The sequence below is a fragment of the Acinonyx jubatus genome, chromosome A2 (assembly GCF_027475565.1).
Source record: "Acinonyx jubatus isolate Ajub_Pintada_27869175 chromosome A2, VMU_Ajub_asm_v1.0, whole genome shotgun sequence".
Classification (NCBI taxonomy): Eukaryota; Metazoa; Chordata; class Mammalia; order Carnivora; family Felidae; genus Acinonyx; species Acinonyx jubatus.
In genome coordinates this window covers 151792870-151819029 of record NC_069383.1, presented here as the reverse complement: position 1 = coordinate 151819029, position 26160 = coordinate 151792870, and the positions used below count along the sequence as shown (strand labels likewise).

The window sequence follows — 26160 nt, the reverse complement described above, 5'->3', positions numbered from 1 at the left end:
AAACATAGAGCAAAAGCCTCACAACTTTGGATTTGGCAATGGTTCATTGCGTATGACATATGTATGTATATATGCACGCACACACACACACACACGCGTATATTGGAGTTTATCAAATCCAAAGAATTTATCGAAACTAAGAACTGTTTTGCATCAAAGGAAACAATCACGAGTAAAAAGCCAACCCACAGACTGAGAGACAATATTTGCAAATTCTATATCTGATAAGGGATTACTATCCAGAAAATATAAGAACTCTTAGAACTCAACAAGAAAAAGACAAACAGCCCAATTTTTACATGGGCAAAGAATTTGAATAGACATTTTTTCTCAAAGAAGATATACACATGGCCAATAAGCACATGAAAAGATGCTCAACATCATTAGTTATCAGGGAAATGCAAATCAAAGCCACAGCATGATACCAACCACTAGGGTGGTTAAAATAAAACCAAAGGGAAAGTAACAAGTGTCGGTGAGCCTGTGGAGGAATTGGAGCCCTTGCGTCCTGCTGGTGGGAATGTGAAATGTACCATGATGGAGCGGTCTGGTGGTTGCTGGAAACATTAAGCACAGAATCACCACGTGATCTAGCAACCTCACTCCTGGGCGTATCCCCAGAAGAACTGACAATAGGGATTTTAAGAGATATTTGTGCACTGGGTTTATGGCAGAATTATTTACAACAGACAAAACATGAAGGCACCCCACGTGTCCATTTATGGATGAATAGAAGTTTTAATTCACGGAGCGCCTGGGTGGCTCAGTCGGTTAAGCGTCCGACTTCAGAGAGAGAGAGAGACACAGAGAGACAGACAGAGCATGAGCAGGGGAAGGGCAGAAGGAGAGGGAGACACAGAATCCGAAGCAGGCCCCAGGCTCTGAGCTGTCAGCCCAGAGCCCGACGCGGGACTCGGACCCACGGACCGTGAGATCATGACCTGAGCTGAAGTCGGGCGCTTAACCGACTGAGCCACCCAGGCGCCCCTAAGATGGTGAAGTTTATGTCATATGTGTATTTCACCACGAGACGAACAAAAAATCATTGTAATAAAGAAAATTGAAAATTTTAATTGAAAACTTAAAAAGTAATAATAATAATAATGACCCTGCCTCGTGCGGACCCCCAGGGCCCCTCCTCACCGAGTTGGAGCATGGTCCCCTTTACTCAGGCGACAAACGTGAGACTTGGTGATGTCCTGTGTCCTATGATGGGTCAGAGCAGTCAAGGCCGGGACACCTCCCACGGGGGCACTGTAAGGTGGCTGTGCTGTCCCCTGGTCTCCCAGAGTCTCCAGCTTCTCATCCATAAGATGAGTGCCCAACGAGTCTGCTTGAGGCTCAGGAGCACAGCGCCTTAGGCAGGATCCTTCCATTAAATCAGTACAACCTTGGGCACCTTGGGTGGCTCAGGTGGTTAAGTGTCGACTTCCGCTCAGGTCAGGATCTCACAGTTCGTGAGTTTGAGCCCCACATCGGGCTCTGGGCAGGTGGTGCGCAGTGTGCTTGGGATTCTCTCTCTCCCTCTGTCTCTGCCCCTCCCCTGACTGTGCTCTCTCTCTCTCTCTCTCTCTCTCTCTCTCAAAATAGACTTAAAAAAAAATCAGTACAACCTCTTGCAAGACGCTGTGGTTTTCCAATTCTTGTCAGTCATACGGAGCAACTGAATGTCAAAAAGACAGCATTCCAGAGAGGGACTGAATTCTCTAAGACGCATCCGGATGAGTCTCCTTCACCCGTGTGGGGCTTTTGAGCTTTTTCACGTTCCTTAGGGGAGAGTTGACAAATCGCAGAACACTGGAGAAGGATCACAGCTCCTAGAAGAACAGCAACTTCTAAAAGAATCTGGAAACACCTCGAATCTAGTCCCCGCTGCAAAAGGAAAGGACGTGCTTGGCGGCAGCAGGTGAAAGATTTGTACGCTCCAGTCCAAGTAGAAATGTAAGAAGGCCTTATGGAAAAAGAAGAAGCTATACTTCAGGGTAGGGGCCAAGGGGCATCTGCCGCAGACGTTCAGGGTCAAGTCAAGGAACTTATACAGCCTGAGGGGTATCTCTGGCACCGAGCTCAGAATGATGGTTTAGCAACTCCCGTTCGTACATCCCAGGCTGACCCCGTCCACCCCCAGGATCTCTTGAATCTGCCCTGTCTCTATGCCCACAGCCCTTGGCACAGGCCTTGCCATTTCCTGCCTGGACTGGGGCCCCGACCCCTGTTGCCCTCCCTCACCTCAGGGTGTTAACGGACCCATAATAGCCAGGGACAAGTCTTGCAATAGTTAGTGTCCCTAACTATACCTCTGCCTTGCTCCAATGCCTACTATGGCTCCCCATTGCCTGAGCTCCTTGGCTGTCCCCGGTGAACTATCCACTGCCTTCCCACAGGTACCCCTCATGCCTGCCCTGCTCAGTCTCCTTCTGGCTCCCTCTGCCCAGATGCAGCCAGTCACAGAATTCTGTGTTCTCTCCTTTGTGATGGGGCACAACATGGAAGGCTTCATCGTGGAGATGGCATTCTAAGAGTGGTTTATAGGGGTGGGGGGTAGGGGGCCACACCGATGGTTAAAATTATGCATCAACTTGTTCAGACAATAGAGCCAAGTTGTTTGGTCAAACACTCGTCTAGGTGTTCCTGGGAAAACATTTTCTAGGTGTGATTAACATATCTGATGGGTTGACCTTAAGGAAAGGAAGTTATCCTTGGCACTCCTGGGTGGGCCTTGTCCAATCAGTTGAAGGACTTAAAAGCAAAAGCCGAGATTTCCTAGGGAAAAAGGCATTGTGTTTAAGACTGCAACATAGAAATCCTTCCTGAGTTTCCAGCCTGTTGGAAATAGATTTCAGATTTCTTACCTCCCACCATTACATGAGCCAATTCCTTAAAACGAATCTCTTCATGTATATAATAAACATATATTGTGTTGACTCCATTTCTCTGGAGAGCCCTGGCTGATGCAGACACCCAGATGCCTGACACTGGGGAAAGGTAGGGCTTGCTGTTCAGAGACAGGATTCTCTTGACAAAGTGAGAGCGTCCAGAAGCAGACCTCAGCCACTTACCTTGGCCTTTCCCGGCTGGACGCAGACCAGGCTCTCAGCCTCAGATGCTACCCAAGACACCTGAGGGCCAAGGACATGCATTGGAGGCCTCGGGTTTCACAGTCCTGGGCAGAGGCCGCCCCCAAGGTGCTGACCCAGCCTGCCACCCTCGACCAAAATAAACCCAGGGCAAGGTGCTTAGATCAGCCACTCCCCAAACCGCATGGCCTGATCCGGGTTGCAGATCTGGCCACTGTGGGCCCCGCGGAAAGGGCCGTCCGTGGCCCCACAAGGCCCGAGACGTAGACCAATTGACCTCAAAGAACAAAAAGTTCATTCTGGAGAGATCCAGGCAAGAGGAAGTGATTACAGCAGCTGACAGCGAAAGAACGCTTTCCAGTCATGGGGTCCTCAGGTCTCTCCAAGGCGATTGGAGGAATCCAGGACCTGTGTGGTCCCCTTCACAGGTGAGTCAGTGGGGGCCGATTCCAGCCCACATTCCTGATTTCTAAGCCTGCAGGGTTGGATCTCTCATCTACCCAATTCAGGGGACTACTGACAGCGGAATATCACTCAGCTGTAAAAGGAACACAACATTGACACGCGCTACAACACGGATGAACCCTGAAAACATCGCACTGGGTGAAAGAAACTAGACACAGGAGGCCACACGTTGTAGGATCCTATTCATCTGAAATGTCCAGAACAGGCAAATCCACGGAGACAGAAAATAAATTAGTGATTGCCCAGGGGCTGGGGGAGGGGTGGGTGGGGAGTGACTGCTAATGGGGACAGGGTTTATTTGGGGGACAGTTTAGTTTTCTAAACTTGTGGTGATGGTTGATGATGTCTGTGAATAGCCTAAAAACCAGTGAGCTGTATACTTTAATGGATGAATCGAATGGTATGTGAATTACATCTCAGTGAAGCTGTGTCTAAAATGTTCCCCCAAATCTCTACATTTACTGAGTATCTGCTGTATACCAGGCACTGAAGTGGGTACTAGAATAGGGCTCAGAAGGGGAGGGTCATAGACAGATGACCACAGTGCTGCGGGATTTCCTCCCTTACAGCACAGAGAGGGGAAAGACGTAGCATTTGTGTGGACGTGTGAAGGATGGGCGAGGGCGTGTGTGCATTGGGTTTTGAAGAATGAATAGGAGTTTGCCAAGTTGAAGGTGGGGGGCTGATCGTGAACTCAACTTTATCAAATCTAGTAAACAGAATAAAATAATATAGCTTTAAAAATGAAAATGAAAATGGGTGCATCGTCTTTTGTTGACACGAACTGAAGGAGTCTTTATGTTTAAACACCTCGCCACTCACCCTGGACCACGCCTGGCTCACCCAAGCCAGGGTGATGTTGTTCACGTCCGCAGCAAAGACAGTGCTGTAAACAGCATTTCAATCTCTCCCTTCATTAGGAGTGTGGAGAAATCGGAAATTTGGGGCCACCCACACCCCTCGTGGTTGTCTAGGAGGATAAACAGGAGGTCAAAGACCAGGCCTGACCTAGAACCTTCCCCAAGACGCTCCCTCCTCTCAGCTAGGCTAGATTCTTTCTGGCCTCTTTTCTCCTGGTGTGGCCAGTGCATGGCTCTGGCAGGTGGCCATGGAGAGTGAGGAGGACGGACATTCTGGTCCGAAAATAAATCGTAGCCCTGAATGGGTAAACAAGAAACTAGGGCGGAGGAGGGGGCCGGGGAGGGGCTGAGGGGAAAGAGAGAATTGTGCCTTTCCTAGGAAGATGAATGCAGCCTTCAGAGGCTGGCCTCCCAGTGCTGGGCTGGTGGCCACGTGCTCCGCCTCTGCTGTGCCCCCAGCTGCTCCCAAGCGCCTGGCACCCACTGTACCTTCCCTGCTGAGTCCTGACCCCTGGATGGGACACCTCTTCCCATGTGGACCCCATCGTCGCTCAAAGAAGTCCTTTCCTCGCACTCTCACTGTGGATCTTGTTTTTTGTAATCCCAGGGTGACCTTTGACCATTCACCGAGTGCAAGCTGCCTCCTCCCTATGACCCATTTTACAGATGAAGAAACTGAGACGGGGGTGGGATGGGGTGGGGAGGGCGGGTATTGGGATTCAACGGCGGCGGGGGACTCCAGGGGTCCTCCCCAGGCCTGATGATGGCAATTTTGAAGCTGGAGGCGTCTGAAAGGGTGAATGTACCGGGACAAAAGGGGCTGAGACGACAACATCCCAAGGGTGAGGTTCTGGGTTTGGATCCTGGCTCTACCCCCTTGCTGGGTATGTTTCCGTTTCTCCTGGGATCAACATCTTAGTATGTACAGGCTTCTCCCTTCTCAGCGAGGTCACCCAGGCACTGCCCATCAGTCTAGAGTGGCCCTTTGGTCACTATGATTGGTTCAGAGACAGTCGTGTGCTCCAGGCTGAGTAAGTGAGATGCAATCCTGGTACTTCCATCATAGCTATCAGACAACAGAGCTTTTTAAACGTTGCTTAAGTGGATAAGGGTCAGTTCAGAGTTTCCGGCTGCCATCTCGTCCGGCAATGAAGCTGACACAAGGACAGCAGAGCCAAGAGATGGAGAAAGATGCTACCCTGTGAGGTTGGTTAAGTCCCTTGATCCAGCCGAGCCTGAAGCTGTCATTGTCTATTCCATTAGCCAATTAGTTCCCTTTTGGCTTTATGCAGCTAGAAATTCTCATGGATACAGCCTTTATTAGTGGTGTGCTAAAGATTGTTAAACCACCTCTCCGGGCCTCAGTTTCCTCATCTGTAAAACAGGTTGTGATGAAAGGACGATGAAAGATGAAGGCAGCCTGTGTGGCGAGTGCCCTGTGCTGTGCCCGATGTTCTAAAGCATCTGATGTCATCCAGGACACTCCCAGCTCACCTAGGCTCCTGCTTACTCAGACACTGGAAAGTTTTCTGAGGGACACAGCTGAGCCCAGCCATCCCCGCCCACTGCAATAATCCACCAAGAATGCTGATGACCAGAAGATGGAGTGAGTGGACAGCTCAGGTCCGGGCTCCGGGGGAAGGGTCACACAATGGCCTGAGGTCGAGGCTGCTCTGACAGAGCTTCACGGAGCGGAGGCATCACTGCACCGATGGAACTGCTTGGAAAATCCTTCCTGGTAACTGTATCGGATCATTTTGCCAAACAGCTGCCCATCCAGCACACAGGGGCCGCGGCTCTGTTTCTCTTGGCCCACTTCGGGGCAGGAGAGGCATGTACAGGGGACTGGAGGACATGACACCCTCCCCCCTGGCCTCTAGCACCTGTGGCCTGCCCCTGGAGCAGAGCCTGGGAGAGGATTTGCGGGTGAGTGATTTTTAAAGAAAGCTCCGGGGCAGACAAGGGCGGGGAGTCTGTGCGGTGGGGGGGAGGGAGGGGTGAACACGAAAGGGGGTGCCTCCAGCAGAGTTCCTTTGGCTGCGGTTAAATGGGGGTAGGCATCCAGGGGTGTGCATGGCACAGCACAGTGCCTGCTTCCACTCCTGCCCTTCCAGATTACTCTTTTACAAGTATAAATTGAAGAAGCCAGACACAAAAGGTCACACGGTGTGTGATCCCATTGATAGGAAATGTCCAGAACAGGCAAATCCATAGAGACAGAAGGCAGAGTGGTTGCCAGGGGCTGGGGGTGGGGGACTGGGGAGTGATGAGTCATGGGCGCAGGGTTCCCTTTGGGGGTGATACAAACGTTCGAGATGATGACTGTACGACGTCGTGGATGTGCTAAATGCCATGGAATTGTTCACTTTGAAATTGTGAATTTGATTGTGGGTTTTATGATTAAAAAAGTATAAATGGGGCTATTCCCCTGCTGTGCTCTGAAGCCTCCCATGGCTCCCCATTGCCTCCAAACATAATAGATATTTGTCTCTCACCCCCCCCCCCAAACCCCTCAACCTTGACTCCCTCCCACCCCTCCCTCCCACAGCCAGGCTCATTTGTACCCCAGAGCCTTGGCACGTGCCATCCCCTCTGCCTGGCATGCTCTTATTCATCCTCATGACATGTAACCTCCCAGACCGGGCGCCACTCCTTCGCTTTCTTTGTACCTTGGATGTTCCCTTCAAATCACTGACCACGCATCGTAGTTTCATCGTGGGGTTTTAGATGCTAGATAGAAAGTTCCCCCAGTTAGGCGTGTGGCAAACGAATGAATGAGTGAGTGGGTGAATCAACAGATAGAGGGAGGAAGGCAACCGAGAGACTCTGCCAGGGAGAAGAAGCTGGAGAGACTTTCACGTAGACAGAGGTCCTGAAAGGAAGCTTTATATCCAGGTTGACGCGGAAAGAGACCGTCTCCATGCAAATCTGGCGCTTTTTTTCCTCCGAAAAGCACAGCTGTCTCCAAAACAAAGACCCACAATTGCTGCCAGCATGGGCTTCGTCATTTTTACTTCCTTTGAATATTCTTCAATGGATTTTTTTTCAAACCGCTCAGGCATGCATGTGCACGCGACAGGCCGGGGGTGGGGGGGGGCGGGGTAGGAAACACCCCTCCCCCCCTGCCCCCGCCCACTTTCCCAGGTTAGAAGCTCTGTCTTCTCGGCCTCTCCGTGTCCTCCTATATGGGGATCCTGTCCACATTTTACAAAAGTTTTGGAAAAATCACACCACCCTTTGCGACCGGATTTTCTCTCCCAGGGTGTAACTGCTTTGTTCAAAGCTGCATCACATTTCATATCGGAAGTTCCCTTAATTTTTCCCTTCCTTCCCTCTATTTGCTTTGTCCCCAGGATTCTGCCAGCACCAGCAAGGCTCCTGGAAGACCTGTGGATAGGCCTCCCGCCCTGGGTTGACCTCAGTGGGTTTGCCCTTGCGAGGGACAGAAACAGGCTTTAAAAAAAAATTTTTTTTTTAATGTTTATTTTGGAGAGAGAGAGAGACCCACACAGTGCAAGCAGGAAAGGGGCAGAGAGGGAGACACAGAATCTGAAGCGGGCTCCAGGCTCTGAACTGTCAGCACAGAGCCCAACGAGCCCGATGCTGGGCTCGAACTCACCAACCATGAGATCATGACCTGAGCCGAAGTCGGACACTTGACCGAGTGAGCCACCCAGGTGCCCCTGCGAGGAACAAGGCTCTTAAAGACATCGGCTCAGATAGGTTGGCGGAAAGTCCGATGTAGGGTACAACCCCCTGTGGAAAATGGCTCGGCACTTCCTCGAAAGGCTAAATGTAGAGGTACCTCATGATCTGGCAATCCCATTCCTGGGGATAGACCCAAAAGAAGTGAGAACAGGTGTTCACACAAATCCTCGTACGCCCCGTTCGCAGCAGCCCTGTTCGCAATTGCCAAAAGGTAGAAAGTGCCCAAATGTCCATCAATGGATGAACGGATAAACAAAATGTGGTCCATCCCTGCAGTGGAATATTATTCAGCCGGAGAAAGGAATGAAGCCCTGACACGCGCTACAACGCGGAGGAACCTTGGAAACGCGCTCAGCGGAAGACACCAGACACACAAAAAACCCACATAGTGTATGATTCTATCTACGTGAGAAGTCCAGAACAGGCAGAAAGTCCAGAAAGTCCAGAACAGTCCAGAGCAGACTTAGGAAGGAGATTAGTGGTCGCCAGGGGCTGGAGAGGTTAGGAGAAATAGGGAGTGACTGCTAATGGGCCCAGGGTCTCCTTTTGGGGTGACGGGAATGTTCTGGAACCGGACAGATCTGCTGGTCGCACGACATTGTGAATGTACTACCCACCACTGCATTGTTCACAATCAAATGGTTAATTTTATGTGATGTTTACACCGGTTAGAAACCAAAAGGTTGGGTGATCCCAGCAGGGAGGGGATGTTGCCCTCCGTCGCCAACACAGGCAAGTATTTGGTGTTGGCAATTCTTTTTTTTTTTTAATTTTTTTTGATGTTTTTATTTATTTTTGAGACAGAGAAAGGCAGAGCATGAGCAGGGGAGGGGCAGAGAGAGAGAGGGAGACACAGAATCTGAAGCAGGATCCAGGCTCTGAGCTGTCAGCACAGAGCCTGACGCGGGGCTCGAACTCACGAGCCGTGAGATCATGACCTGAGCTGAAGTCGGAAGCCCAACCGACTGAGCCACCTAGGTGCCCCTGGGTGTTGGCAATTCTCACATTTACTTTTTTCTTCTTCTCTTTTTCTTTTCATGTTTACTTATTTCTGAGAGAGAGAGAGAGAGAGTCCAGGGGAGGGGCAGAGAGAGAAGGAGACAGAGGATCCGAAGTGGGCTCTGTGCTGACAGCAGAGAGCCCAATGCGGGGCTCGAACTCACGAACCGTGAGATCATGATCTGAGCTGAACTCAGACGCCTCACTGACTGAGCCACCAGGGCACCCCGCGATTCTAAGATTGAGCCGGATTCGTGGTCAGAGGGAGGGCGCTTCTTCTCGGTCATTTACTGGCTGCCTGCATTGCCGTCCTCCGAATCCCTTACACAGAAACTCTTCTCGGTGAATACAATCCTGACCCTTCCGCTATAGCTATCAGATGACAGAGAGGGAGGGCGGGAGGAATATCCTTATTACACAAATGAGGAAACTGAGGCACCAAGGGGTGAAGTGAATTTCCCAAGGTCCCCCACTGTGACCCTTGTACCACATCACAGGGGCTAGGTAAGGACTGGGGACCTTTATCCGTAGCAGGAAGAGCAAGCGGATGGGAAAGTGACAAGTCCACAGTGACTCAGGACGGTCATCCTGTGCAGCTGACGTCTGTGAGCTTCGCAGTGTCCTGCCTTTGATTCTCAGAGCCCTGGTAGGAGACACTACTTCCCCTGTTATCAATGAGGAAACTGCGGCTCAGAGAGGCGCATCACCGGGCCGCAGGTCACACAGCACAGTGAGGACACGTTAAGACAGGGTGTCCCAGACCTCAAGTTCCCCTTTGCTTTGAGCTGCCTCCAGGCAAAAGAGCCAGTCATTTAGACGTGGATGTTGAAATCTCTAAGCGGAAACCTCGCCGCTCCCCCCTGGACCAGGAAGCTCCAGGAACTGAGGGCGGCACTCCCACAAGGCCGACCTGAGAAATCTCTGGAGAAAACTGGAGCAGAGCAAAGCTCAGCTCGTGAGGCCCCCTCCTGGGGTCTGAAGGAAGTGGCTGGTGCCGGATGCATAGGGGAGTTGCAATTCCTGGAAACGGCCAAGTTCCCAGGGCCGTGAGCATGGGCTTGGTGGGAAATAGAAACGGCGTGTTTGCGTGTGCATGTGTGTGCGTGTCTGCGCGTGTCTTTGAGCCTGCACGCGCACACGTGTATCTCTGTGTATGTGCATGCATGCGTGCATATGTTTGTGGCTGCGCATGTGAGCACACGTGTGTGTGTATGGGGAGCTTCAAAACCAGATTAGATCAGGTGGAAATCCTGGCATTGAGTGTGGGTCTGGAGTCAGATTGTCCAGGGCCTCAGTGTCTCCACTGAGAAATGGACCAGCTTCTGCTGGATGTGAGAATTAGAGTCCGGGGGGGGGCCAGTAACTGTCAGAAGATTGGTCACAGTAAACAGTCTGCTATGGGCTCTGAAGTTGACACTTGTGATCTCCTTTGATTCTCAAAACAAATCCAAGGCTGAGTTTATCATTCACATTTTCATCGACACTTAATTTTTTGTCATTCAAAAACCATAACAAGCAAAGACTTCAAGCCACACAGAAATGTATGCGGTAAATAGTGCAGATTTCATCCACGACCCAGCCCGCTTTGCGAAGGAAGTTCTGTTAATAGGCGGGTGCGGGTTTTTTCAGAATTAGTGACCTTGCATTTATATATTTGAGTTTGGGGGTGTTTGAGTGGCTCAGTCGGTTAAGTGTTTGAAACTTGATTTCAGCTCAGGTCATGATCTCACCCCTCATGAGTTTGAGCCCCACGGCGGGCTCTGTGCTGACAGTGTAGAGCCTGCTTGGGATTCTCTCTCCCTCCCTCTCTCTCTGCCCCTCCCCTGCTCACACACTCTCTCAAGAAGAAACAAACATTAAAAAATTAGAAAAAGAGTTTGTATTTATATTTCTAAGTAGTCCAATATATTAATACAGTGATGTAAATACCATAGAAAAGTGGCTTTTCAATCAATAGGGCATTCTTGACTCTCCTAGCTCATGCTTCATTATCCAGTGTTATGGATGAAGGAAATGGGGGCCCCAGAGTGCATAGAGCTTGCTCAAGGTCACCTGTTGTTACACCCCCAAGCTGAGACTCGACTAGAGTCCACCCGTCCATCCCAAGGCGGGTCCCATCTGTAGGAGGGAACTTTAGACAAAGTTCCCTTGCTCATTGTCCTTTCATTAAACATTCACTTAATGCTGAGGGTTTATTATTTTAAAAAAATTTTTTTAATGTTTATTTATTTTTGAGACACAGAGAGAGACAGCATGAGCGGGGGAGGGACAGAGAGGGAGACACAGAACATGAAGCAGGCTCCAGGCTCTGAGCTGTCAGCACAGAGCCCGACACGGGGCTCGAACCCATGAGCCGTGAGATCACGACCTGAGCCGAAGTCGGACGCTCAACCGACTGAGCCACCCAGGTGCCCCTAACGCTGAGGGTTTAAAGATAAGATGCAGTCCCCTGTGCAGGAGGCCCCAGCCTGGGTGACACAGAGCCGGGCAACCTCAGCTCAGGGCGGTCAGGGACAGGTCTGCGGAAGCCAGAGGGGCAGCCAGGTCTTGGTCTGGAGAGAGCAGGGTGGGCTGCCTGGAGGGGATGTGGGAGGCGGGCCCTGGAGGTTGAATGGAGGTCCCACAGATGTAGCGGAGTCTGGGGACATGGTGAAGAGTCATCTACCTCCACTGATGGCCAGCTGGGCGTCTTAGGAGCCTCCTCAATACTTGACATTTATGAGTAGGAACTGATACCTGACCCTGGGGCTAAATTCTAAGTCCCCACCACTGGCTGGAAAGGCTGCTGCCTGTTGCAACACAGGGCTGCCCCCCACCCCCAGACGGGGAAACAGGGCGCAAAGGCTTTAAAGAACCAACGCAGCCTGGAGTCAGGCTCTTCCTCTTTCTGGATCGCAGTTTCCCCGTGTGTACAATGGGGGGACGGCGGGCAGAGTAGTAGCGGGGTGAGAATTTGACTCCAGCTACAGCACTGTCACCCTCCCTCCTCCGGGCAACCGACACCCGATCCCCCAAACACATGGGAGTTCCGCAGTTTACCCCTCTCTGGCTGACCCTGGGCCTCGACCCCGCCTCTGCCAAAGGTGGTTAGTTTGGCAGTGTGACCTTGAGCCCTCCAGCCGGCAGGGGGGCAGGGGCCGGGGGTACCATGACTAGGCTTGGGGATCCTCACGCGTAAGGTCTGCCTCACAAGGGGAAACAAGCTCAGAAACGAGACCAGCCCCTCTAAACACTCTCTTGATGAGGGTTCCTAGATTACTGCTTTTAACTCTGCAAGCCCAAGGCCCCATCTCACTGGAAAGAAACCAAGGCTCGAAAAGTCCCGCAGCTCACCGCCCGTGGGGAGGGTTGGCTGTGGCCTCCTCCCTGCTGGCGCATCTGCGGCCTTCAAGATCCCCCTTGCCGTGGGTGGGCATCAGGCAGTCATTGCAGAGAGGGGACATCAAGACCCAGAGGGCTAGGGTCCCCTCTGCCCAGGCCAGACAAGGTCACCGGCAGCTAGGTGGGCACCGGCTCTGGGAAGGTTGAAGTTGGGGGGGGGGCGGCGGTTGTGGCGGGAGTGATGGGCTCAGAGTAGGGGAACCTGGAGGAAGCAGAGAGGGGTGCAGAGCTGGGTCCCCAAAGGGAGCAGGGCAATGGGGAGAGGGTCTGGAGGCGTCAGGGCCCGTGCTTTATGGCTCAGTCCACCTGGAGGGCAGAGCCCGCCTCTTGCGGGGACCACAGCCCCCCGTATCCTGGAGAGGCAGGCACAGCTGGGGAAAACCAAAGTGCCGACAGGGTCACCTCAAAAACCACATGGCATGGGAATGCTGTGGAGGCAGTGAGGTGGGGAGATGCCGGGGAGCACCCCCTTGGTCCCAGAAATGCGATTTCTAGGGCTTTAGCCACAAAGAGTGTTCTGGGATACAGGAGCCAAGGCTTGGGAACGATTCAAATGCCTCTGGGTGGGGCACTTAAATAAATGGCAGTCCATTTGAGAAAGGTTCTACCTAAAATATGCCTGTGTACACAGTCGTCTACATGTAAGGGATCCGAGACCTGGGTGCTGGGGGGTCGGGGAGACATTTTTCCATAGGACACACTTCTGTACCTTGTGATTTTGGCCAGGTGTTACTTATTCACAAACAGTACTAGAAGTTTCTACTCCCGTGAGAAGACTGGAGACCTCCAGTCGTATGAGGACATGTGTCTCCAGGCAGCAAGTATGCTGTCTTATTTTTTAATTTTTTTCTAATGTTTATTTATTTTTGACAGAGAGAGAGAGAGAGAGAGAGAGAGAGAGAGAGAGAGAGAGCGAGCATGAGCGGGGGAGCGGCAGAGAGAGGGAGACACAGAATCCGAAGCAGGCTCCAGGCTCTGAGCTGTCAGCACAGAGACCGACACGGGGCTCAAACCCACAGACCGCGAGATCATGACCTGAGCCGAAGTCGGACGCTCAACCGACTGAGCCACCCAGGTGCCCCTCAGTGTCCAGCAGCACCTTCTGCTTTTGTCGGGGCCCTAGGGCATCCAGAAGCCTTCCAGGAGGGGACGCTGGAGAGAATGAGCGAGGTGGGGCCCTAGAGGCCGAGAATGACATATGAAAGGTCCTAGTTAGCTCTAAATTAACAAGAGAGCAGGGGAAATTTCACCTTCCAAACTGGAAGAAATCCTTCCCAGATCGCAGAGGCGAAATAAGCCTGAGGTCAAAGCCTAGACCGGTGTCCCAGGCTGGAGACCCACACTCCAGGTGTCCTCATCTAAGGAATCTTCAGTAGCCCCGGAGGTGAGAAGAGGAGCTGTCGGCCAGTTAGGGGCATCTGCTGGAGAGTTCTGCTCACCCCCTACCCCCAGTCTCCCGAGAGGGGGTGGGAGATGAGGTGGGGTGGCTGTGGGGTTCTGGGGGACTTTCTCAGGGAGGGCGCTAAAGCCCAGTCAGACACTGCCCTCGTGGGTGGGCTCTTGTGAAGATGAAGGCAGGGGAGGGACATTCTTGACTGGCAACGGCTCCCATCACGGTCAAATGGACCCCTGCCACTCCCGTGTGTCCTCCAGGACACAGCAAGGAGAAGGGAGGCTTAGGTCCCCACACCAGCTCCTAGGGGGCCGGCTTCACCTGCCCCTAACCGGCCGACAGACACCCCAAACCCTTCCTGGGCAACCCCCTGCGCTGGGCACAACAGCAGCCTGGCTCCTCCCCACCATTACTCTGCTGTCACGTGGAAGCCCCTGCAGGTCTGGTACGTGCCTGCTGTAGCCTTTGCCCTCACCCCTTCCCCCAAGGGCCAGGCGCTGTCGGTGGAAGAATCAGGCGCAGGCTGGGCAGCACATGGGAATAGCAGGGAGCTTTGCAGACAGTGCACAGGCCATCCTCAGTCAGGGAAAGCCTGGGTGGGCCCTGGTCTGACAGCTGGAACCCCGAACGTGGGAGCGGGTAAAGCCTGAGGGGACAGGAGAGTCACCGGCAGCAGGGCATGTCTCTCCGACACTCTGTCCAATGTAGGTGTTACAACATCTCTCATGTGTTCCCCGGCCAGCCAAGTTTTAAAAACACAACAGAGACCATGGAAAATTGGGTTTCCTCTACATTTATTGCAACTGCTAAATGATTAACAACATTCACAACTTCTTAGATTTAAAAAAAGGAAAGAAAAAAAAAAAAAAAGAAAAAACCCAAAACTTCCATTTTGTAACATCACAAATGTCTTCTAGGTTTTACCAAGGACCAAAACGCTAAAATTCTCTATATGATTTCCAGTGATGGAAACAAGCCAGAGACAGTAAGCACCCAAAGTGGTGAGTTAGTACTTTCCGGATGCCTGTCGTCCTCACGGAAGAGACCCTGGAACTAGAATGACAGAAAAGACACTGTGACTTTGACAAGGCTATGCAACCACACACCACACTTGCACGCACGCTCCCCGTGAGCAGACTTCGCCAGAGGGAGCAAGGGCGAGCTCGGAGGGCCAGTGCTGGTCCCTGGGCTGGTCCCTGGCCGACAGCTGGCACAAAGACTCGCCACCAGGCTCCGCCCCGGCTCCTATGATACCACACCCACAGGAAAAGCATCGCCTGAGTGCTCAGAGGACTTTCCAGGATCAAGAAGGAGGTGTTCTCTTTGACGTGTGCTAAAGGCTCACGGGGTCAGCTCGAAGCGGGATATCCCCAGGAGAAAGGGTGGCAGGAGGCTGCAGGGACAGAGCTTATACCCTGGTAATTCCTAAAGCATTTTACTCACAAACAAAAGCGGAGAAATCCAAGAACGAATACACTAGCACAAAGTGAATATGATGGTCAGAGCGATCTATGCTGGAGAGAAAGAGCTAGTACCTATTTGGGGAGTACATGCCTTGCTCAGGGCCGATGGGCACTCTGTGAAAGGCCAGAGGACAGAGGCCCTGTTCTCAGAGTTCCATCCATGTGCCCAACCCACAGCCAACAAGGAAGGCTACCGGAAGGATTAGGAAAGAAAAGAGATGAACCCCTACGGCTGTGGTTCCCCCAAACCACACCACCTGTGCAGGCTGCTTCAACTCTGCGGAGGCATTTCCAGCATCTCCCTGGCCATAAAGATCTGCCTGTTGCCCATGCAACAGAAGCAACCAGAAGCAAGCAGAGCCTGGAAGAGATACGGCACAGGCCTGTGACGGTGGGTGTGGGCCCGACAAGACAGAGCTGGAGCAAGCTGGGACCACAGTTGGGGCCTGTGGCTTTAAAAAAGTGAAGACTGGCCAACTCGGTAACTCGCTGCTGTGTCCCCCAAGCTTGTAGTGTCAGCAGGATCCCAAGTTTCCCAGGTTTTCGCACGTATTTAAAACTTCAACACTGCTGCTTTATGAGGAAGGGTTGAGATTCCCACAGCCTGAGAACTTCGCACGTAGCTGCGAGGAGCAGAGCGCCGGGAGAAGATGGAAGGGAGGCAATCACGCGCCTGGAAATAGCAAACAGCTGCGGAGCCCGCCCCAAGAGGATGCTTTCTGTTCCGTACAAAGGCTCTGAGAAAACAATTCTTTACCCTACTGCACATGCCAAAAATGAAGCGTCTTGAAGAGTTTACACTCCCAGCCCCTTGTAGGAGAGACTCCGTATGTGGTTTTAAAACGAAGCACACTGTAGTTGGTGGATTCTAAGGAGCCATGTGAATTTGGGGGAAGTTTCATCAATGTAATGATTACTCCCCAGCGAATACGGCTCAATTATACTGTTGCTAAACTTCCATTAAGTCTCTTGGGATGCACTTAAGAGCTGAGACTCCATAAATAACACGTTCATCGAATCAAGTATCTCCACTTGTTCAAAGAGCTCCGATGCTCCGACAGGCAGGCTGCACTACCAGCATGGACTTGGCTAATACTGAATTCTGTCCCCCATTTACAGTCTGCAAGCCACACAAAGACACAATCTGTCATCAGTTTGGCATCAAGTTTGCTAACAGAGCACTTCTAGAGAGAGTTCCCTGGGACGGGAAACCCGACAGGAGCTGGCTCTTGAGCACTATCCAAGGGCAGTACCCCTTCTGAGGGGGGACCAGGAAAGACCTGCAAGGGACTGGCTGCCACAAGCATTTAGAAGAAGGGGGGAAAGCAAAAGCAGATGGGGAATGATGCACTCTTTTATCCTTTAAGAAGAAGAAGAAAAGCCAGCGGAACCTCTGTACAGGACCTGCAGAGACGTTCTGTTTCTCGTGGACACACCAAACCTACTTGGGCACTGGCTCCAGGGCAGATCCAGGGCAGAGGTGGCGCTCTAAGAGTAAGTGCTCCTTCAAGCCTGATCTTTCTCACCAATGGTTTCATCTATTCAGGGAGAGAACGATTTTGTTCAAAACTGAGTTGGAAATTACGGGTGGGGAAGGCAGCTAAAAAGAGAGCAGAAAGAACGGGATATTTATATGGGCCCAAGGCCCTTGAGAACGAAAGGATTTGAAGATGCTCAGAAAGGGATGTGGCAAAGCCACTGCCCTCTGCAGTGACGGCTTCCAGATCGCCCTTACACGTGCAGGACGCAAGGCCATTTCCGCGGTGGCCTATTTCCCCGGGATGGCCGCGTGCAGTTGAGCCTGGGAGCCCTGCACCAAGGCCCGCTGTTGAGCTGCACATAGCTGTGCGGCCACGCTTGGTGAGCGTGGGGCTCGCTCCTTCAACCAAACCTGGAAGGTGAGAGGCAGGACACATCCATGTCTAAACGCTCCTGGTTACCCGCATAGAATTTTTTGATTTTTTTTGTGTATGTGTGTGGTTTGACGTTTGGTTTTGGGAACGGGGATCTCTGACTTTTCTGGAGAAATCGTCTCTACGTACCAGAATGTCAACTTAGGCAGAAAGCCCCACGCACTAGCTCACACACATACCTATTTGTTGGCCCGTTTGTGTCTGTACATCTGCATCATCCTCTGACGGAACACGTCAAATGTGTCTTCCTTGCGCTCCTGCCCGTCGGCACCTAACCCCTCCCCTTCCGAGGCAGTTCCCCTAGGAGCAAAATGGAAAGTTAGCCACACCTGAGCACAGAGCCTGGCCACCAGGAAACTGGAAACGGCACGAGCGGTCAGAGTGGGATGGAAGCATGTGGGACACACAACAGGGACAGCAAAGGAAAGGGAAAGTGAAGACACGATTCACAGCGCGGAACAAGGGGTACTCACCTGCGCAGGTGTGTGGACCTTCTGAGGAACGAGCTCAGAAGCCCCCGATTATAGCAGAAAGCCTCCCCCCGCAGGTGACAAGCTCAGTTTTAAATGAAATGCCTGCTGGATGTTAATGGGGCCTAACAAACTCTGGGCCACGTGTTCCCTGGCTAGCCTGCTTAAGGGTTCCAGGCAAAGGGAAAGTGGTTTTTATTGTTACTACCTAGAATTACCACTCAGCTTTTATGACAATAATGAATGTGGCTGAAATGCCAGGGGCCAAGGAGTCATTTAAATAGTCTGTGCGAGTGCAGCAAGGGGCTTGTAGGAACACCTGCATATGTAAACGATCTGCTTCTCATCTCATCTGAAGACTCCCTTTGTTAGGAAAACAAACCTGCCAGCTTTAAAAAGCCATGTTTAACATGAGGGGAGCCAAGAAATCAGGCTGCAGATCAAAGGACTTAGGACCAGAATCCCAAAGAAAGCTTCTTATCCCAAGCACGCTGCCCATTCCCACCCCGGGCCCCAGCGCCTGCTGCGTACACGCTGACGGGTTCCCTGATGCCCTTCCCACAGGAGCCTAGGCCATGGCCCTCCTTCCAGCCCATCTTCTGCAGCATCTGGAACCCCAGGTTCTTGTCGGTTAACTTCTGCTGGGCAAAGTCAAAGTCCTTGGGTTTCTGAGGAAAGAGAAGAATATGGCAAGTGGGCTGCAGCAAGCACGTGGAGTGACAGTCTGCCTGTGCTGCTCCTGACACGGTCCAGTACTGCCCCCCACCCCCCATCCTGGATTCCACAGACACTTGGGATCAAGCCATAGGCCCCTCCCCAGTTCCCAGCAACATTCTCTGAGGTGCTAAGACCATGAGGAAAACCCCACAAGAGCCAGGGGTGGGGGGTGGCCCTGAGGCCAAGGGGTTAGTAGAAAGAATCCTAAGTGGTGATAACTTGCGATGACCAGAGGGCACACCCCAGGCTGGGGGTAACCAGGACAGGGCATAGGTTTGAGGCAGGAAGGCCCCGGGAGTCAGAGGGGAGACAGGGCTGAGGCAGGAGGGGGCCAAACAGGCCATGAATCTGCTGCAGAGACAGACTGTGTGGAAAACTGGCTTGCAAGGTCCTTTCTACTCCATCTTGAACACTCTTGTGGGCTTCCAGAACTCTGAGCAGTGATTCCATCCCAGAAACCTCTCTGGCCGCCCTCAGACATTGCTCAGCAAACCCAAATGACTTGTCTGTTTGTCCAGCCGGCCCTTCCCAGATCTGGGAGCTCCCCAAGGGCAGAGACTAGGTTTTACTGGCACTCTGGGATCCGTGGTCTAGCACAAAGCAGACCTCACTGAGAACTGGTACAGCTGGGAAGAAGGACAGGGCTTGAAAAGAACCTGCAGGTAAAGCCCCAGACAAGATCTGGGCCCCAGAGCTGGCTGTGGGAAGATAGGTTAAAAGGCCTGGGGGTGGGGGGGACCTCTGGAGGAGGGGCCTGCCTGGTGTGAGCAGAAAATATTTCCATTTACTCATGAATATTCATGAGCACCCACTGTCCCTACCACCCGAGCCTGTTTTTTAAAAACATTTACTAAATAAACACTGAGGACAGCCTGGGGAGGCTGAGAGGGCCACACGTGCTTCTGGGGAATGGACTCGTCCATCCTGATCCAGGCAGCTGGTGCGGGGGGGGGGGGGGGGGGGGTAATGGTGAGGTTCTGAGGATCTGAGCAGGGAACAAGTATGGGAAGGAAAAGGGTGGGGAAGGCAAGGGAAAAGCTGGCCACAGGTCCCCAAAAGGCTAGCCTGCATCCCTTTAGGAAAGCTGCTCGGCTAGAGAAAAGCTGTGTGCGAAGGCCAGGCTGAGGTGTGCACAGAGAGTTGCAGGGGAAGCTTCCTCTGGGCCTGCCATCACCCCAAGGAGAGATGCTGTTTGCAGGGCACTGCTGCACGCCAGGTTAACGTGCATTTACTTTCACTCTCGAGGTATCTCCGAACCAAAGGTAGGTGCGACTGCCCCACTTTACAGATGCACAAACGGAGACTCAGGAGTTAGATGCCAAGACTAAGTGGCCAGGTTGAGCCTGAACCTGGCTGCTGCCTCACCAGGTTGTGCCCTCACCCGGGCCACCTGATGGGCAGCCGGGTGCCAGTACAAATTCAAAGTGAACACGTCGATTAGGACCATGAGCTTTGGGCTCAGAAAGTCCCTCCTCCCTGCTGTAACCGGGGTCACGCCGACGCCTCACCTGGCCACTGAGACTGACCGTCCATTTGCAACCGGTGTCCACCACACAGGCTTTCTTTTCCTCACCACTCGACACCAGTAGAGACCTCACCGGGTAGCCGGCTCACCTCCCTGACCTCTGAGGACCTGGGATATCCCCACATACGTCCCAGGTGACCTCACCCAGCCTTACCTGCCCCCGCACATACCCGCCTAGCTGTCTGGAGTGCACCGCATCTCCTTCAAATGACCTGCCCCCACAGGGGCCCTCCATTTCACTCAGCGGCAGCTCCGTCCTCCTAAGTGCCTGTAGACAACCGTGCAGGGGCCCAGAGCTCTGGGCTTTGGCTCTTCCACACGCAACCCATCAGCAAGTCTCACTGACTGTGTCTTCACCTTCCCAGCCCCTGGCTTCTACCAGCCCCCCAACCACAGGCTGCTCTCAGCACAGCAGCCACCGCGGCCCTGTCTTCCACCCAACTGCCACCACAGGTCCCCAGGGCCTCCCCCAGAGAAGGAGCCACGCTGCTAACTTCCGTCTACAGGCCCTATGTGACCTGGGGACTCACTGCCTCTACTTCCTCATCTCCCCACCCCCATCTGGGTGCCACAAAGGGCTGCTTGTTGACACAAGACCAACCTGGGGCCTCTTCCAGGCCTCCTTGAATAAATGGCACCCCCAACCCCACATTACTCCCCATCTCCCTTTGACCTGCTTCTCCGTACCCATAGCACACAGGCCACAAGACTCACACACATTCCTGTCACTGTTGGCCCTGCTTGCTGCGACCTCTCGTTGGGCAGATGGGGCCTGGCACACAGGAGGTGTCCATCAGTTAATACACAAGCACACACATATTCCCTTGGCTTACTAGCAAATTAGCATGCTCTTGAACCACAATTATAGTCCACTAAATCTGAACTTAAGGGCCGGGACATTACTTTGTTCATCTGTCCAACACTTTGCACATATCAGATCCCACCTATTTGTTAAATAACTAATTACTACCCTCCTGTGCTTTGGGCAAAGCAAAACAGTTCCAAGAAATCCCTGAGAAAAAAGGCTGTTTGTTGTGCTTTGTACATTATGCCAGTCTGAAGCACGAGTGCACCTTAGTGACAAGTCACAGTGTCCTTTGAAACACTGACAAATTCTAACTAACTATGTCATACATGGGAACTGTCATGCTCACCTTCTTTTTGGACACGGGACGACCACGAGGTCTGTCATAGGCGATGCGAACTGGCTCATGAACTGAAAGACATAAGAAACACGTATATATACACACACACACACACACACGTACTCTTTCCAAATTACTCAGAAAGTGAGGGCGCTGCAGTTTAGGCTAACAACCCCTCTGGTGACAGAAGGCAGCTACAACCCAGACCCCAAAGCCAGCTGTGCCCCTTGCCAGGGTCCTCTCAGGAATCATGTGATCCATGACCAGAGAGCAGAATACGGCCCAACTGGGGGCTGCCTCCATGTGGAAGAGGCTACTTAACACAGGACTCCCCGTGTTTACGACAAAGGGCTCAATGCACGGATCGTTTTCCTGACTGCAGAAATACGCTTTGTTTCAACAAATAAACTATTTGCAACCTCGTGCCCTCCTAGTATCTCTGCAACTGTTCTGCTGATAAGGGGTTAAAGTCCACATAGAATTTCCAGTAAAAAACAACCAACCATGCTTCTCACACAGAGCACCGGATCACATCATATCATTATTTTTGATGAAGGAGAATCAGCAGGTCTGGTTTTTTTTCTCATCAACCACCCAAGGAAATGAGAGCTTCCAAAATAGAAAGAGCTCCCTCCACTTCTCTCCCACGAAGGACGTATGAGGCATTCAGATAGGCTGCTGCCATCAGCAGTAAGCTCTGAAGGACGTTAAGAGTAGGGCAGAACAGCTGGCAATCTGTGGTAACGCCAAGGTTTCCAAACACAAACCACAGAACTGTTCTGTTAGCAGGAGAAGCTGAACTGATGCTCCTGGGGGGGTGAGTGTGACCATCTCAACAACGTAGAGCACACTGGTGACACAAGACAGGGCACCGTTCACTACAACCACCTCACGCGAAGGGACTGCGGCGTCAACCCCGTGTGTAAAGCACAGCCCAGGCCTGGTTTTATGGAGACACCTGGTGGGGCGGGAGGCACAAGGAATAACCTGGGCCATAGCCAGGCCATCAAAAGGCTGCATATGATGCCGTTCTGCCTACTGACAGTCTAGAAAAGGCAGAACCACAAGGCCAGAAAATGGGGAGGAGACCACAGGGAAACACAGAGACACTTCTGGAGAAAGGCTCCAGCTCCACTGCACTGGAGAAGTTCATGCCTATACACATTTGCCAAAACTCATCAAACTGTCCCCTTAAAAAGGATGCATTTTATTGCTATTAAATAGAATCTTACGAACTTTGACCTTCCCCACAGGAAAGGAGATGACCTTCCACGGCCAAGGCAGCAGACCACATGGCTCCCACCAACCACTGCCTGAGACCAGCCCCACCTGTGTCCTCCTTCCTCATCATTACTAAGCAGGCATCGCTGCCCCGGGCCTTCCAGGGGCTCAGAAGGCTGGGCACTCCCCAAGGTCAAGGGCAGGAAAGAGCTGAGATGACCCAGGCCCTTGCCCTCCACAGCCAGGGCCCCCTCACTGGACTGTGAGCAATAATGGGAGCACCAAGCAGCACCCACCACAAACGCACCGCTGCTGCACTAACACAGCAGCGTGTCCTCGGAGTGCTGACCTTACACCAACTGGCAACGTGAGCCTCACAGGAACATTTTGGGGTGGTGTGCAAACCCGCTAGAATTATTCTAGGTTAAAAACACAAGACCAAACAACCCCATGTTCTGTTGGCCCTGGGGGAAGCTGGGGAGGGAACATCCAGGTCAGCAAGTGTAATCAGAGGCAGGAAGGGCGACAGGGACCAGTTTGGTCATCTTGCGGCTGAGCGTGGGCTGAGGGCAAGTAAATTCTTCCAAACAATCGGGCGACATCGCCTGATCTCCGCAACTTTTCATGGTCCACAACTGAGCACCACGGTTCCTCCTCAGGTGCTAAATGGAAGCTCCATGCGAGGGGGGCCGTGGTGACGGCCAGGTACTCACCTTTGGGCTCCTGGATGAGACACAGCCTCTTGGGAGCTGGAATCATGCCAACCTTCAACGACTTGCTGCTGACCCTCTTTCGGGGGAAGCAGGCGCCCGAGGAGGCCTGTGACAGGGCAGGCGCACCAGCTGGGCCATCTTCGGCCGCCTCGCTCGGGAGGCCATCTGTGGGGGGGCTGCCCTCAGAGCACTCAGACTTGGCAGCCGCTCCTGCTGGCCTGGAGGTCCCTCTAGGAGCGGAGGCCTCTTCGCCCCCCTCCTCCTCCTCCTCCTCGTCTTCCTCCTCCTCCTCTTCCTCATCCTCCTCCTCAGGCATCACCTCCGGGCTCTCCAGCTCAGCCTCGTGCTGAGGGGGATCATCTTCAAACTCTCCTTCCCCTTCCATGGGGTCATGGGGGCTCTCCTGAGAATCAGCACTCTCACCGGCGTGGAGGTTCAGTGGAGATGACGTAAAACAAATCGATGGGCATAGTTCAAATACTTTCTTTCGATAGAATTTGAAGGCTGAACTATTTTGGTCATGGAGAAACCTGGGATAAGGATGAAATACACTGGTTAACCAGAGGGTCCTCTGAACGTTCATATTTGCTGACAATGTCCAGAACAGATCTGACAAAGCTGGGAGTGGGACCAAGGAGAAAATAACCTGACCTCTTTCTACCAGCTACAGTTGATGGTGCAGCTTCACAATGAGACAGAGAAGTCTGAGGAATATTAGTAATTTAACAAAGGAGCTAGAATGTAGGAGGCCTGGTTGCTTTTCAGGGGAAGAGGGTGGAGGAAAAGGTTTGAGGGAATGACCAGGGCATGTGCTGGAAAAAGCGCCAATGCTGGAGCCAGAGGTCCAACCTGGCCCTCGCCTCATCCCTTTCTAATCTGTCACCATCCACCCTGGGCCTCTGTGTGTTCACCGTGACTGCCTGGTTCTTCTCACACTGCCAGGTAGGAGACGGAGGAAGGGGTGTCACTTCTACCCCTTGTTTTACAGTGAAGCTAAGTGAATGTGGTGGTGATAACGCCTCTCTGCACCTCAGAGTCCTGCGGCCACCGTGACCTGGGGCTGTGGCTAGTGTGAGAAAACTGAAAACATGCCCGAAGATACAAAATATACTTGGACCCAAGGAAAGAAGCCCTTGTTCTTGGCTGGGACAACTCAACCTCATGACTATGTTGATTCTTTCCTAATATATTAATGCATAATCCTATTCTGATAAAAGCGTCATTTTTTTTTCTGGATTTGAACATGATTCTAGACTTCATAGTTAAAAATAACTATGTAAAGATATCTGGGAGAACTCTGAACAAATCAATGAAGGGTTCCAGCCCTACGAGGTATTATAAGGTGTATGAAGCCTCTATAGTTAAAACGGTGTGGTACTACTCCTTGGACACATGGACAGAAACACCAAGAGAAAGGCCAGAAACAAGGCATCTGATGAAGGTGGTCTCTCAAACCAGGGCAAAAAAGATGATCTTTTCAACAAATGGTGTAAGGACAACTGGGGAGCTTTCCAGAAAAATATTTAATTGGATCCATGTAGCACCCTCTGCTCTGGAATAACCCCACACAGATAGGGGATCTAAATGTAAAACTGAAGCCATACAAGTGCTAGAGAAAAAGATATAAATGTCTTTATAACCCGTGTATGGGGAGAGAATTTCTATGACTCAGTATCCAGGTGCAATAAAAGAAAAAATTGAGAAATTTGATTACATGAAACACTTCTGCACTGCAGAACAAAGCATAAGCAAAAGGAAAGATAAACATCAAACTAAGAAGGAAACGTGCAACTATTTCATAGGTAAGAGCTCCTAAAAACTGAGAAAGAAGAGGCACCTGGCCAACTCAATAGCCAATAGGACATGGGACTCGTGATCTCAGGGTTGTGAGTTTGAGCCCCACATTGGGTGTAGAGATTACTTACATAAATATTTTAGAAAAGATTTTATTTTTAAGTAATCTCTACACCCGATGTGGGCCTTGAACACACAACCTTGAGATCAAGAATTGCACGCCCTTCCTACTGAGGCAGTCAGGTGCCTCAAAAACACAATCTCTAAGAACTTGTGCCCCACAAAAGACTGCTAGGATGAGAAAACAAGTCACAGACCTGGAGGAAATATCTGCAAATCATACACCTGATAAAGGACTCATACAAAGAACATACAACGAAGCCTCCAACTTGATTAATAAGTAAATAAATGTGGTCCAATCAAAGCTGGACCACAGATCCAAACGGGACACTTACATATAGAAAGCACACAGGCACACTTGAAACACTCAGCATCACTAGTCCTTGGAGAAATGAGAACCAGAGAGTGACACCGCCTCCCCGCACTGGGACACTAACATGGACACTGACGCTAACAAGTGCTGATGAGGACGGGGAGGAACTAGAACTCTCATCCAGGCTGCTAAAAATGAAAAATGGTTGCAACCACTTAGAAAGGCAGCTTGGCAGTTTCTTCAAAAGTTAACCATGGACCTACCATGGAGCCAGCCTTTGCTCTCCTTGGTATTTACTGAAGAGAAATAAAGGCCTATATGCAAAGTCTCACAGCGGCTTTATTTGTAGTCATCCCAGACTGGAAACGTCTCAATGCCATCAACAGGTGAATGGGTAGATAACTGGTCCGGCCACACAATGGTATACACTCAGCAACCAAGAGGCGTGAACTGGGGATACATGCAACAAACACTGCTGAATCCAAGTAATCGTGCTGAGTAAGGAGCCAGACAAAAAGCAAGAACAAGGTGCATTGACACAAAATTCTAAAAAAGGCAAACTATTTACAACAACAAAGCTGTTTTTTAAAAGACAATCTTTTTTTTTTTTTTTTAAGGGACAAATGAATAGTTTACAGAAGGATACACAAAAGACACTGAAGTTTATGAAAAGATGTTCATGGCACAAAAACAGATATTCAGATCAATGGAACAGAATAGAGAACCCAGAAATGGACCCACAAATGTATGGTCAACTAATCTTTGACAAAGCAGGAAAGAATATCCAATGGAATACAGTCTCTTCAGCAAGTGGTGCTGGGAAAACTGGACAGCAACATGCAGAAGAATGAACCCGGACCACTTTCTTACACCATACACAAAA

The 26160-nt window shown here is 51.6% G+C and overlaps 1 protein-coding gene and 1 long non-coding RNA gene across 12 annotated transcripts in view; one reads left to right on the top strand and one right to left on the bottom strand.

Annotated features, from left to right (window-relative positions):
• The first annotated feature begins 2993 nt into the window (after nt 1-2993).
• On the top strand, nt 2994-8904 carry LOC113593495 (uncharacterized). Its single transcript, XR_003413667.2, has 3 exons — nt 2994-3505; nt 5788-6328; nt 7756-8904. It is a non-coding gene; the product is annotated as an uncharacterized LOC113593495 (long non-coding RNA).
• Nucleotides 8905-14660: 5756 nt separating this feature from the next.
• Nucleotides 14661-26160, bottom strand: part of SUGP2 (SURP and G-patch domain containing 2) — a 32101-nt gene continuing 20601 nt past the window's right edge. For 8 of the 11 annotated variants that reach the window (XM_053219591.1, XM_027038442.2, XM_053219592.1 and 5 more), the window contains 5 exons: nt 23051-23580; nt 21126-21187; nt 18261-18397; nt 17439-17559; nt 14661-14936 (listed from right to left, as the gene is read on the bottom strand). In XM_053219591.1, the coding sequence (XP_053075566.1) occupies nt 17439-17559; nt 18261-18397; nt 21126-21187; nt 23051-23580 (850 nt within the window). In that variant the 3' untranslated portion in view covers nt 14661-14936. The other 3 variants (XR_003413723.2, XM_027038441.2, XM_053219586.1) reach the window with 3 other exon arrangements.